This window comes from Hemiscyllium ocellatum, chromosome 31 (genome assembly GCF_020745735.1).
Source record: "Hemiscyllium ocellatum isolate sHemOce1 chromosome 31, sHemOce1.pat.X.cur, whole genome shotgun sequence".
NCBI classification, from domain to species: Eukaryota; Metazoa; Chordata; class Chondrichthyes; order Orectolobiformes; family Hemiscylliidae; genus Hemiscyllium; species Hemiscyllium ocellatum.
The window spans coordinates 14,583,475-14,598,518 of NC_083431.1; the positions used below are offsets into that span (position 1 = coordinate 14,583,475).

The following is a 15,044-nucleotide window of genomic DNA, read 5'->3' on the forward strand; positions in this document are numbered from 1 at the left end:
TATCTATGTAACCCATGCAGCAGCATGTCTATTCGTATGGAAAGATGTCGAAGACTATGGTCCTATCTCCAATGCCATGTGCCCCCCTGTGGCATCCCTTCCCACTCTTGGTTACAGATGCTGTTGTAACACATTATCAGAGGCAGGCATTCATCCATGATAGGTTCCCTCCTCTGAAGCTGCTCATTGAATTCCTTTGGTCCCCTTTAAGATACTGTTGTTAGACCAAACTTTGAAATATTTTTTAATGAGGAAGGCAAAATCAAACATACAATCAGTTATGTTCATGCCATGGGCCTAGAACTGGATAAGGAAAGAATAGTTCTTTTACATAATACTTTTAACAACCATTTAGCGTCTAAAAGTACTTTGCAGTCAAAGGTATTGTTGAAATGTAATATATAAGAAATGCGACAGTAACACTAGATTCCCACAGCCAGCCATGTGACTATCAGGATTTTGGGATGTCAATTTTAAGGATCACTGTTGACCAGAATCCTGGGAATAAAACCCATTCCGTCTTTTAAAATAGTGCCATGGAAACATTTATGTACCCAAAAGCAGGTGGGTGGAACCCCAGCTTTAAAGTCTCATTCTCCAAAAGTCGTGCAGCTTGCAATCAGTCGTGACTGAAATGCCACCTTAAATTGTTTTAAATTTTAGTGTTGCAGAATTGAAGTAAGTTGCATTCTTTTAGTTGTAATGCAAAAGCCAGTAATGTTTTATTCGATTCAGAAATCTGTGAAGTATTGAAATTGTAGAAAGTTATATATTTTTTGCTCCTAATGTACAATTTTAGCCCCTTCAATTTCTGTTCCTTTCAGACTAAAAAGAGTGGCAAACCTGGACCTTTCCTGCTGTCAGGGTCCAGAGATAAGACTATTAAGATGTGGGATATTAGCATTGGAATGTGCCTTATGACACTGGTGAGTGCTTGTTCCAAGTTGACGTATGTATTGAAATTGTAAATGGTTTACACAATTTAAGCAGTCTTGATCAATTCTTCCTCAGTGGCAAAGTTAGCCAATGTGCTGAGGCATATGGACCGCAAAGAGCAAGATTTGATCCCAGTTGAAATACAATAAGTGATCATTTAAACATAATGTTTGTGAGCCAACTAATGGAGCAGTCAGTTGTAATTTGCTTCCTACTGATTTCTTGAAATGCTTAGAATTCGTTGTCCAATGAACTTAGCTTCCTTCCTTATTTTTTTTGTTCTTGCTCCCATGTTAAAATGGCCCATCAGCAATCATCCTGTTTAACCGCATATGGTTGACATGTAAAGGAGTAACCAATTTTTTAAAAAGTGAATTGCCAAGTTCTGAATTTGTTACTTATCTTGCTGCCAGTAAATTGAATCTATGCCATTTCCTTTGATCATGATGGTCAAAGAATGCTCTATTAATTGTTTGAGGCCTTATCAAAATGTAGTTGTATTTTTTATTCATTCTGCCACTAATATCAACATCAGCCTTCCAAGAGTACAGTGTGAATTATTTGAGAAAACAATTTCCAGAACTCACTGCTAATTTGAACCTTGGAATCTCAAAGTTCAAGTAACTTTTCAGTTAAGAAACTGAAATTTGGATTGCTGTGGGAGGGAGAGAAGAGAGTTAGAAACACCTTCCAAATCTGCACCCTGTACCATCTCGAAGGGCAAGAATGACGGATGTGTAGGAGGACCACCACCTGCAAATGCCCCTCCAAGTGACTTGGAACTATATCATCGTACCTTCACTGAACTGGATATAAACCCTGAAGCCACTTGGTTAACAGCGTTGTCCCGACATCACAAAGACTGCAGTAGTTTACAAAGGCACCACCTTGTCTACAGTAACCAGAGATGGGCAATAATGCTAACCAAGCCAGTGATGCTCCCATCTCCTGAATAAATTAAGACATTAGCAAACTGTTTCGATGGGATTCCATACCACTATTCTAAATTCTGTAATTAAAGCAAAATACTGTGGATGCTGAACATCTGATGCAAAGAAAAATGCTGGAAAAACTGAGGTCTGGCCACATCTGTCGAGAGTGAAACAATTAACATTTCAAGTCAGTGAATCTGAAGAGGGTTCTAACATAGTCATACTGGACTTTAAGCGTCAACTGTGTTTCACTCACCACAGGTGCTGCCAGACCTGAGTTTGTCCAGTCTGCTGTGTTGCGAAAGTCTGTGTATCTGTTGAATGTGACATGTTTGCTGTGACTACCATGTCCATGCTGCAGATGTAATGATTTTATGCTTTCAGGGCTTGTAATCCTTTTCATGGAAATTTAAACATTAAGTAGCTGCCTTAATGTCACACTGTGAGCATCAAAAAACTTCATTTAAACATAGTATTTTAACTGGATTTTCTGTTTTCTTATTTAGGTTTATAATATATGGTCTGCAGCTTTTTAAGTAGAATACTTATAGTTCGAAACAGAACTTGAGATAAGGAAGGATATGTGGTGGCTTTGCTCAGTTTGAGCAATTACTCCTTTGAGATTAAACTTTGAAATGGAATGAAACCTTCAGGAGCAAGATTAGTTTTCAAAGTTGTGAAATGTGCTTGATGTGCTGTTTTGATTCTGATGATGAAAGTCAATTGCCCATACTATCCTAGAAAAGAAAAGTTTTTTTTACAAAACAGTAGAAAAGTTTATTATCTACTCGACAACGTTTATGTATTTTTAATAAAAATAGTCCAAATGAAGTTTTCGTTGTCTTCCAAGTGTTGTGCCATCTCATGATGTATTCAATTAAATTTAGGTTGGCCATGATAACTGGGTACGTGGTACCCTCTTTCATCCTGGAGGCAAGTTTATTGTGAGCTGTGCTGATGACAAAACCATTAGAGTGTGGGACTACAAGAACAAACGGTGCATGAAGACCCTGAATGCACATGAACACTTTGTTACCTCTCTTGGTATGTATTCCTATAATTTGTCATTATCAGGAAGAGAAATATTCTTAACTCGTACGTAAAGTAACTTTTATCTTAAATAACAAATTTATAAAGAGTCGACACAATTGACAATATACAATGTGTTGTTCGACGTGATGCTCTCCTTTTGGCTTTCTTGGCATAAAAGCTTCTAAGCAAATGCATCCATGAACTTAACATTTCAGTGTATTTGTCCTGCGGAAAATATCTTGCCAACAATTCAGGTTAACTCAATTTTTGTGATATTTCTTCATTCATGCTTTCACTCATAATGATCTTGTAACCACAGTCCTTATCTTCGTGTTAAAAACAGTAAATAGTGTGCAATATCTATGTATGGGGCACTTCTGGATGTGAAAATATCCAGGAGAATTGTTATGGACCAGACCAAACCCCCTCAAAGTATATTAAGCATATAGCCTAGACCCAATTTTTATCTTAATTACAGGTAAGCCTAAGGCTTGGTGTTCCAAAGGCAGGTCGATTGGTCACATTTCTAGACCTTAAGCAATACACACTTTATTCTTAAACTACAGTTAAAATACAAAAAAACAATTGATCTAACTTTAATTCTTTAAAATACCGAATAACACTATATCTTATTGAACTGCCACCCATCAACTGTTCCAATACAGCAGCATCCCATAAATACACCCTTGGCAAAGGCAAATTCAGCCAAAGATTTCCCTTACTTTGCTATCTTCTCTTGTCCCGGAGAAAGGAAAAGCTGAAAGAATCAATTTAGCAGCAGAAAGACAGCTGAATCTAGTCGCTTCAACTCCCAAAACCCCAACTTCAACAACTGAAAGCAAAACAAAAACCCAGGCACTGAGAGCCTAAATTCACTCATGCTGCTTTTGTCTAATTTTTAAAAACCCAAAGCTATTAGCTTTACATCCCATGGAGCAGATACCAGGCACCAGGTTGAAACACTGCTCTTCAAGGGAAACCGGATGGAACAAATCCCTCTCAAAGGCCATATCATCTCAGAATGGATCTGATCATGCATTGTATTGTAAAATAGAAGAATGCTGTGGGCGGCAAGCTAAAAAAAAATCAACTCTGAAATCTCGTTTCCTGATAATGGTTGTACGGATGATTTGGAAATGCTGGACTGGGGTGTACGAAGTTAAAAATCTCACAACACCAGGTTATAGTCCAACAGGTTTAATTGGAAGCGCTAGCTTTCGAAGCGCTGTTCCTTCATCAGTTGTGCAGAATTCTTGAAGTATGATGAGAAGTCACTTGTTCGAGCTCTGAAACGTGTGAATGATTTGTTGCTTTCCACATTCTAGGCTAAGAAAAATGTATGGCCAGCTGCAAAACTGTGGTGTGCACTTCAAGGATAATTATCTATAAATGACTTGTGTAGACTGTGCCGCCAGAACCAAGAAGCAGCTATTTAATGCATCAGTCATACGATTTTTACATGTAGAGGTTGCTGGGTTGTCATAAGTTCTGGAATTCTGCCAGATGTTCCCTTGTCCTTTTTGTGAATTACTTTTTAAAATCTGTTTAAGAATTCATGTTTATTTAATATTCTCATGTAGGTTTATGAACTTGTGTCTTGATTTTTCACACTATTCATAGTACAACTTGAGCAATTTTGGTGGTATTGTTCCATATGTTAACTTGTTTAAATTTACATTCCTGAATGTGTCCTCAACTACCCTGTCTCTTATCCATTGTATTAATTGCATATTACCCTCTGCTCTTTTGCAATTTTCTGATTTGAGTTTACTACAATAACACTTCTAAATGTGACAAAACGAAACACTGAGCTTGGATTTTTCATCTTCATATTAAACATTGATCTGAGTTACATTACCTGCAATTAACAATTTATGATCTCCAAGCAACCAATGATCATTCAAACAATATTAGGAGTAATGAACTGTTTCCTCATAATTCCAGATGACATTTTAAAATAACCATGTTTTCAGGTTTTGCCAATATAGACTTCACCTGCAAGCATTTTGACCCAATTCTTCAAATTTTGACAGTATTAGTAAGAAAGAAATTCCCTTTCTCTTCCAGGACAGAGGTACTTGACATCAAAAAGCAATAATAAAACATCCTCATGGTCTCCTCCTAGGCTTTTACATCAAACCGTAGGTGATGATTGGTTGTGAGAAAAAAAGGACGAGATCTGAGTAATGTTGTCCAAGGATTTTTTCCTTCGGTCTGAACATTTGACCACCTGTTGATGCAATAGAACATTCCGTGTTCAAGTTTGTGCTGACACCAAGTTAGGAGGGCTAATAAATATTAAAAATGGGGAACAGCAAGTTAGGGAAGTCATTGGGAAAAACGGCAAGATTTGAGGCCATTCAATTTGGACCTGTTTTTAAAAAAAACTTAGTTACTCATCATTTTGACAAGAATTATCGAGAAGCCAAGAGATTTAGGCATCCACTATTTAAAGGGATACATCTCAGATTCACTTGTTGTTCTGGGCCTTCAAGAGCTGCATTACAAAAAAAAGACTCATTCAGCCCTCCAACAACTCTGCACCATTCCAGATTGATTTCTTAGTGTCCCTGGGTTTCTTGGTCTCACCAAATCTGCTGCTTCAGCTCAGTGCTCTGCAGTTTCTTTCCTTTTGAGCTAGGTTTTTGATTAAGATTTTGGTCACTTGTTCTGATCTCTCTTTATCTAGCATGTAACTTGGGAGGCTTTACTTAATTAAAAGTGCTTTAACTGCAAGCTGTTGGAATGACTTTGTAATGTAAATGTCGAGAGGTCATTTATTTTTGCAGAAACGAATAATCGGGAGATATTTTAAAGTTGGAACTCTGACATGAACAAAATCAAAAAACAACTTTTTCATCACTACTGGAAATCTAGAATGAATGCCAAGAAAACTGGAAAGCTTTGAAGACTGGGATCATAAGTTGTTCAAGGGATACAGAACAAAATTGGGGTCAGATTAGTTGAGGAATTGCTCAGCCTTCATCTAATATATGGACAAAGTCGATCTGTGGGGGCTGAGTGGCTACTCATGTTCATGTCAGGTTTAATTATTCAAAAGAGATCTCATGCACACTATATCCAAAGGTGGTAGAAACTGAGACTTTCCATGACTTGCAAAGCAAGTAGGAAGACATGAACAAGGCTACAGGAATCAAGCATAGCAATGGAGTTGACTGTTTCTCTTGGTAAAGACCCTGTATGGACCTTGCCATAAATGAACTGCTGACTCTCCTACATTGCACCGAAGAAAGATTCTTCTATTTTTCTCTTTTGTCCAAAGCTTCTAATTATGTGTATTTAGTTAAGCTGAATGATATTGATGTAATTCAATTGTTTAAACTGTAGGTGAACCTTACAAGTGACCTTGATGATCTATACAGACTACCATTTGCCGATATCTAATTTAACCGGAAGTTGATAGTCTAGGAGCCAAGAGTGACTGCTAACCTTTTGTATCTTGCTGCCCTCTGCAAAATAAAATTACCTAATTTTCCTTGTGCACCTGTAATCTGCAAATACTTATTACACACTTAGGGCATTTGATGCAAATGATTGTTGAGACTCTAACTGGTCAGGCAGTAAAATTACATTATTTGCTGTAATTTTTATTTTAAACATGGTTGAGGATGTATGCCATTAGATTTTTGTGCAGCCATTTTTGTATATTCACTTAGTGTTTTCATGGTTTTGTACTGCTGGCCCCATGAAATTAGAATATTTCTGTTGTATTTGACTTTAAGTAATCAAGTTTAATTCAGTATGGAAGCTTTTTTAAAATTTTGGAGTGGATATACTTCTAATTTTTAGAAAAGTTAGAATATTCCAGTCATGTTCCATAGCACTGATTTGCAGTTTTGAGGTGAGTAGTGGATATATGATTGCCATACCAGTGATTTGCATATGCTACTTCAGTGCTTAATAATTTATCACCCTGGGCATTATCTGATCTCATCTGGTGGAATTAATTGTGACCAGTTCTTACAGCCATGATCAATTGGTATTTAGAGCAGGTTACCTGATGCCTTTGCCATGACGATAATGTGATTGAAATTTTGACACTCAATTCTTTTTAAAAAAAAGCTTTTGAACAAGCCAGTCGTAACAACATTTTCCATCTTTTACTTTTGATTAAATCCTTAATTTCATTCTGTTATCATTGGGCTCATTATTACCAATGCATCCATTTTTTTCAAGTCTAAAGCCGTTTTTAGAAGTCATTTTTTGTGGTGGTGCTTTCATTAACTTACGAAACTATGAAGCCTAGAACTGTCCTAAAACTTGAAATCTGTTTTTGCATTTTCAAGTTTTCTTGTAATTTGCCCATCCTTAGATGTGGAACATGTTTTCCATTTTGGTGATGTTTCTTTTGCCTTTGTCTTTCTCTTTCATTTTTCATTGATTGGAATTATTGTAGTCATTGTGACTCTTAACCTTTTTCTATTTTCCTTCCTAATTTCTAAATCTGCTATGCTATCCATATTGCAGTCTGGATTGCAGCAATTTTCAAAATAATGGACATCATTAGTATCTGTTCCAGCTTGCATAACCTAACCATTGCCTTTTATTTTATATCTATTGTATTCTTCAATTCGCGTGTTAGTTTGTGCAGTAGTCAGTCATACAGCATGGAAAGAGACCCTTTGGTCCAACAGTCCATGCTGACTGAGTTTCCCAAACTAAACTAGCTCCATTTGCATGCATTTGGTCTATATCCCTCAAATGAATAGGAAGGGTTTGGAGGGACATGGGGTGGGTGCTGGCAGGTGGGACTAGATTGGATTGGGATATCTGGTGGGCATGAATGAGTTAGACTGCAGGGTCTGTTTCCATGCTGTACATCTTTATGACTCTATAAACGTTTGTTATTCATGTACTTATCCAAATGTCTCTTAATTGTTACAACTGTATCTTCATCCACCACTTCATCTGGAAGTTCATTCCATACATGAACCCCCTCTATGTCCTTTTTAAAACATTTTCCTTGCATCTTAAAAATATGTCCCCTAGTTTCGAACTTTCTCACCTTAGGTAAAAGACTTCTGCCATTCACCACCTGATTTTGTAAGCTACTGAGATCACCACCTCTCAACTTCCTATGCTGCAGTGAAAAATGTTCCAGCCTCTCGTTATAACTCGAGCCTTCCATTCCTGGTAGTCTTTTCCACACACTCCAATTTACTAATATTCCTCCTGTAACAGAGTCACCCGAACTGCACACTGTACTCCAGAAGAGGCCTTATCAACATCATGTACGGTCTCACTGACATCCTAACTCTTACATTTAAAAAGGCCTGCGCCATGAGGCAAGCTTGTCAAATGCTACCTTAGTCACCCTATGTACCTGTGTTGTAAACTGTAAAGAATTAGATACTGAACCCAGAGATCTTTCTGCTCTACAACACTACCCAGGGCTCTACCATTAATTTTGAGTGTCCTGGCCTTATTTGTTTTAACAAACACAATAATTTGCATTTATCTAAATTTAATCTCCATCTGCCACTCCTCAGCCCATTGACCCAATTGATCCAGATATCTTTGTAAACTTAGATATCCTTCTTCACTGTTCACAATACCACCAATGTTGGTGTCATCCACAAACTTGTTAACCATTCAACTGTACTTTATAAATTGAAGAACACACTTGATCACTGTACTTCATTTGAAAGATAACTTTTGGTTAGTGTTGATCTCGGTAATGCAATGAATGATGTTCTTGGCCTTTTTTTTTAAATACCTGGTTTTCATCCACAGATTTCCACAAGACGGGTCCATTTGTTGTCACTGGAAGCGTAGATCAAACGGTAAAGGTCTGGGAGTGCCGCTGATAGAAATGATCTTCGTTTTTTTTTCTCCTTCCCCTTTCACTTTCCTAATAATCCAAACCCACATCACCACTCTTCTCCATTCCCCCCGCCCAACCTCCCCCAAAACCCCGGATGCACTCAGTTACCATGGTTACCCATCGAGCTCTGTTTAATAACTATTGTCCTTTCATGTAAATTATTCTGGATGTAGATTGAGCTATTAAATGTTACACAAAAGTATTCATGCATGGTGAATCCGAATTGTATACTGTAAATTACATACGTTGTCTAGAAGTACCATAGGTAAAAGAACAAGGGCTAGCATTGGTCATATTAGACCTGGAAAGCAGAAGTTGATTGGGTAATTAGGGCACTAACTATGACTGAAATTAAATCGACAGTTATTGGAAATGGTCTTTATTTTCATCATCGTTGTAATATAAAGCACAAGCAGTGTGCAGATTCTGTAAACCTTGAATCACTTTGTGTGGTACTAGGGTTCATTTGAGGAGTGTGTAGCTGTTGTCCGTAAATTATCTACCAATCTGTTAGCTCATATAAATGATTAGAACCAAGAATCCAGTGAATGTGATTCCATTGGATAAATTCTTAAGATAATTGTTAGATCTCCCACTTAGGCTGGGATTAACATTCATAGATAATTATATTTAAAGCTGGCTCTCAGAATATGTAATAAATGAGACTATTTAACTTTTTAAGCCTACATGTCACTCTTTCCCCAACTTTGAAATGCCGTAACAATGATTAAATGCAGGGCGTACTGGTAACTGCAAGAATACATACTTCGCGCATTCAAACCCTGCAATGATAACTGCTGGTGGTTATATTGTAACTGTACTGAGAATCAAAAAGTACTGTCTGGGGTGTGTACCATCCAAGAATTAACCACAAAAAACACTTGGAATAGTACAATATCTGAGCACTGCTAAGTCTGTTTTAGTGAACATTGTTACTAGTTAGATTTGGTTGGATAGTACATTAACCTTAAAACTGAAAATTCAAATGGATACTTGGTTTACTTTAAGAGCAAAATTGATGTTGGTAATGATGAGCTTTGTAACATCATTTCCCATAATAGACGCATTGTGTTCATATGTTTTAGAAAGATATTTTAGTGACAATTATTTGACCATGAAAAAGCCACTAAATATGCAGCACTTTTAACTGAGATACCCAGTCATTTTAAACTGAATATAATTTGTAGATGTCTAGAAAAATCTGCTCAAAGCTTTTGTAGCAACTAGTGCCATTTATTTTAATAGTTCTTTTATTTAAAACATATGAAAACCTTGTGCCTAATCTGGTCAACACACCCTGCTTGAAGCAGGGGCCACTTATTTGATGAAGGATGTACTTTACAACTTGAACTATTAAAAAAAAACACAATTTCCAGGACAGAATAGTGTCGATATATTTTGTTGAAGGCTAATCTCAGCATCTGTCAACTTAGTGCTTTAGAGTAATGAATAATTAAAAAGTCCCTCTGCTTTCTTTTGTTGTAGTAACATGTGCAATTCTTAAAAAATTGTCTTTAATCCAGGAGTCCTATTTTATAGACTGTCCTTGAAATTATTTTGAAGACATTTTTTATTTGAATTTTCTTGCACATAGTCAATATCAACCCCCCAACCCCCCTTCCTTGGTACATTTATAAAATGCCTTTGGTTGAAAATTTTCCGCCTGGAATAAAAATAATGTATAGCTTATGAAGGAACCAATGTTGAAGGAGGAATAAAGTGCAACTTAAAATTTTACATGAGCACTCAGAATTGCATCAAGTTCTGCTTTGTCGTGTCCAATCAATGCAATTTCTTGTTCATTCTAGAGAGTGTGCAGTAATGTTTTGTGAATTCTGTGGCCACCTGCCATTGTAACTTATGCAGCTCAATAACAGTAACAGTAAAAGAGCCAGATAATTCAAGTGTGACAGATCTGTAAACACAACATGGATTCTGGGAAGAACAATATGCTCATTAGTGGGTAATTCACAGTAGTTGCTGTAAATTGCTTGCCGTGCATCAAATAATATTTTAAACTACAAGTAATAAATGCAGAATAGTAATTTATAGCTCAGAGGGTTAAGTTCCCAGTTGCCAATCAAACGTATAATGAAGTTGGCCTTGACCAATGAGCCGCACTGTTCATTTTGTATATTTATGCTTTTATTCAGAATGTATACTTGTAATTCACTCTTTCCTAAAGTCCACAATGCACTGGTACTGCAAAGAAATCACACTTACACTGCGATTCAAATACACAACCTTTATCAAGCAGCTAAATATAAGTGTATCATAACTAGAAACCCGTCGGCTAATGGTTTAATGTTTCCATGTTTATAGTATATTGTGCTGCCTGGTTTCAAAGAAAATCTGAAACCTGGTGATTTGGACTGTAGCGTCTATTACCTACAAAAGATACTGTAATTCAACCAAGGTTAATATGCCAAAAAAGAATTTTCTCAATGTTTTCATGCCTTCTGTTGCAGCTCAGGTTATTCTACATATTCTATATTAAACTTCACCATAAATAATTAGTTTAAAAGATAACATTTCATGTCTAAAGGTCATATGACATCTGCCTACTGGTATTTCTTCTGGCAAATAGATTTCGACTCCTGCAATTATATATAATGTAGTTGAATTCCAGATTAAACATTGTGACAATGGTGTCCTTAACTGTCACCACCAAAACAGATTTGTTAAATAAATTCCCATTTCTCTTTTCTTCCCTTTCTTATCCTACTGAAACATACATTTATGTCAATTTGCATAACTCTTAAGACTTCAAGCTTCATTCAAAAGCAATTTTGCTGCTTTAAGAACTTGAAACATACTCTTGCATGGACCTGTAATAGATGGTAAATGCTTATCATGGTCACACTTACATGAAGCCTTACAATCAAAGTTAAGTCCAGTCAAGCAAAGTACAGGCAGCTTAAGGGGCTGTGGTTAGGTTCGTCAGAAATATCCAGTCACATTTCAGTTTTTTGCTGGTAATATTTTTTAAAGCACTTTTCTGTCAGAGTTATTGTACTTGACTGACAGTGGCACTCCTGTTAGATACTGTGCAACCTGAGAATGCTGGCACATGTATCAAAGTTATGATTTAGTGGTACGGTATTAGAGTTGTGGTGCTGTTAAGGAAGTTGAAACGGTAGCTGTGGTAGCTCAGTTTAGCGTGTTTGCAACTATTTTAGCTTATTGAAAGTATTATAAAATATTCTGAACTAGTGATATTTTGAGACCTAAAGAGCTACATTCATATTTGTCTTTACACCAATCTAACATCCTTATAGCCTGCTTACATGGGGAATACAGTTTGCTCCTTTTAGGGGCAGATAGAAGTTTTGAGTAATAAAATCCATTGTCTTGACCAAAATTTGCTTTTGCCTTTCCATTTTATAATCCAAAAATATTTACATAGGAAGCAATCATTTTATTGAGGAAACTGCTCTTAAAAGGCGTAACCTGTCCATTCACTTGCTAACTAAAAGCATAAACCAAAATCATTTTTAAACCCATTACACATTCCCGAAATGAGCCCTTAAAAGCCTATGTGCCCCATTCCAAATCATGGGTGACTTTAATATAACCACTTCAATAAATATTGGTTGAAAACATCTCGTACGATTTGGCCTTTGTTGAAGTTGAAAAGATAACTTGTATAGCATCTTGCACTTTAAAACAAGAAAAACCGTCCTGCTTTCTTCAGTGCGTGTATAGTGTGACCAATGCTATGTCCGAGGCACTAAACAAACCTAGTAGCTAGCAAGTGTAAGGGGCTATGGAGCACTGTAGTTTTGAAAGCTTGGTTATAGACTCGCCAAGCCAAGTCTACTGTCAGTATCCTGCTTCTCCTATTTGCCTCTTCTTCCTTTTGTGAATTGCCTGGTTCAAACTCTTCTTAAATGGCCATTCCCACTGCAGCCATTTTTAACCCTTCAGACTGTTTTGTCAGCTATTTTACTGGCTGTTAATTGACCTTTGCCATTCCCAATGTATCATGTGATTGGCTGCTTTCTAGTCCTGCCTTTACCCTCAGTGTTCCCAAGGTGTTCCAGACGACCAGTAGTGAACCTCCAAGTAGACGTTGTACTCATCACTGACACTATGGCAAGAAGTAATTTTACAAGCAGAAGCAGTGGGTGCAATTATACGTACCAGGACTGAAGATAATTTGAGCTATTGACACAGTACAAGCAATCAGTTAAGGAATGTATATACTGCTGTGTGTTTTACAGTAAGATTTGTTGCTATCAAACTGTGTAAAACAAGATTTATTCATGTTTTCTGCATATTAAAATCTTAATGTACCAATTGGTAAAGACTATTAAAATGCATACAAAACTGCTGCGTTTTTTCCTTCCTCCTCTCGTGATGGATTTTTTCCAAATTAATTGTTTGTTTTGATGCTGACACTTCTACATCACTGGCCAACTTGCCAAATTTGAATTTAGGCCACTTTTAAAAAGGTTAGTATTTGTGGAATTAAAAAATGAGACTCTGGTTGGATTCTATTCCTGTAAGAAAATTCTTGTTCAGGTTGTAAGGCTCTGCAGCATGTTCTTCACTGAGGGATATCTGGAATTGGGAGGTCACTGATTGTGAATTTCTCTATCTCTGTTGTGTGGGGATTGCCTCAAATTACAGTGTTGCAAGTGTGGAGGAGAAATCAACTGGTAATGTAAATCATCACTAGAATAAAATTGAGATTTTTACAAAGTCAGGATTTAAAATGAATATATAGATGACGAATACTTCTAGCTCTGCTTTGTCTTTCGTCTAATCCTTTGTAAAATTATTTGATAGCTAATGAAAATCTCATTTGTTTTAGAACAAACTAAACATCAATTTGTCAGCTGTATAGGTACTCCATCTGTGAAAGTTGGTTGTCTTTAAATGCTATATTAGTAATAACATAAACAACTGAGTACTGCCATTTTACACATTGAATAAAACTTCGAATTGAAAAGGGCCTAGAATGGTAGAAATCTGGAATTATAGCAACTTGCTCATTGGTTTTAAAGCGATTGCCATCTGAAATAGCAACCTGTTGCTTTCATCTGACATACTGTGATTTCCTCACTTGCTATTTTTTTCCATTAGTTGCAGAGATCAGTTCTGGAAAATGCAGTGATTTAGTGAGTTGGCCATTTCTTGTAATTTCACTAGTTAAATAAATTAAAGCTGGGAAGGTAGTGATCTGATGGTCTTGTCGCTAGACAATTAATTCAGCAACTTTGGGTACCTGGGTTCAAATCCTGCCATGGAATTTGAATTGAATTAATGTCTGGAATTAGGAGTCTAATAATGATGATGAAACCATTGCCAATTGTCAGAAAAAAACCATCTGGTTCACTACTGTCCTTAAGGGAAGGAAACTGATATCCTTATCTGGCTTTTGTGGTTCCAGACCCACAGCAGTGTGGTTGACAATTAACACAGTTAGGGACGGGTAATGAATGCTGGCCTGGCCAGTGATGTCCACATCTTGTGAATGATTTTGTTTCTTTTTTAAAAAAAAGCTACTGCTATATGAGGAAACAGTTGATGAGCATTTAAAGTGGTTTTGAGTATGAATAGTATTGAAGTCTCCTTTGGTCAGTTTTGTTCCCTCTACCAAAGGTAAATGGTTCTGAAAATGTTCTGCTAGCAAAACTCATTTATTTGTTTTGTTGTAAGTAGAATTAGCTTTATTTTGTTTCTCAGTGTGGCATTTCAGTGATCCATGATTTGATCTGTAGCAGAGTGTTTTTTTCCCAAAACATTAGTGGAAAGTATGTAACAATTCACATTAATTACTCTTATTTAATCCCCAAAGATATATAAGTTTTTTTTTCATCTCCAAACTCAACCATATTGTTGTGGAGCACCCATTTTGGTGGTAAGCATTTACTAAATGGTATTGATTGAAACTGGTTACTAATGTTCTCTCAGCTGGTCCTGTCCATGTGACATAGGAATGACAGAAGAAGTTTTGCCGATTGTCAGCTGAACCTGATAACAGTACTGAGTCCCAAGTTGTGATTGGAAGATCTAATGTATGACTAGCATGTGTAATTTGTCTTTCTATTTGGAGGTGCTGCATTTTGGCGTGATACTCTTTCTGATGAGGTTCACAATTCATCCTATCAGTTTGAGTAGCACTATTGGCAAGGTAGGAATTCTGTCAGTGTTTTTCACAAGCCGTTATTCCTCTGCTAAAACCAACCAAACATGATGTTATTTATCACATTTATGGGACTTGTTCAGCCAGTTTCTTTCCATATTTAGTGAATGCACCAGAAATTAATGAACTCTGAAAACAAAAGACAGTA

The 15,044-nt window shown here is 36.6% G+C and overlaps 1 protein-coding gene across 3 annotated transcripts in view; it reads left to right on the plus strand.

Moving 5' to 3' along the window:
• The window catches only part of LOC132830472 (lissencephaly-1 homolog), an 80,245-nt gene extending 69,451 nt beyond the window's left edge, over positions 1-10,794 (plus strand). For 2 of the 3 annotated variants that reach the window (XM_060848219.1, XM_060848218.1), the window contains 3 exons: positions 825-926; positions 2,756-2,912; positions 8,655-10,794. In XM_060848219.1, coding sequence (XP_060704202.1) covers positions 825-926; positions 2,756-2,912; positions 8,655-8,728 — 333 coding nt within the window. In that variant the 3' untranslated portion in view covers positions 8,729-10,794. Of the gene's footprint in view, positions 1-824; positions 927-2,755; positions 2,913-5,689; positions 6,424-8,654 lie in introns of those variants that run through there. The other variant, XM_060848220.1, reaches the window with a different exon arrangement.
• The last annotated feature ends 4,250 nt before the right edge of the window (positions 10,795-15,044 follow it).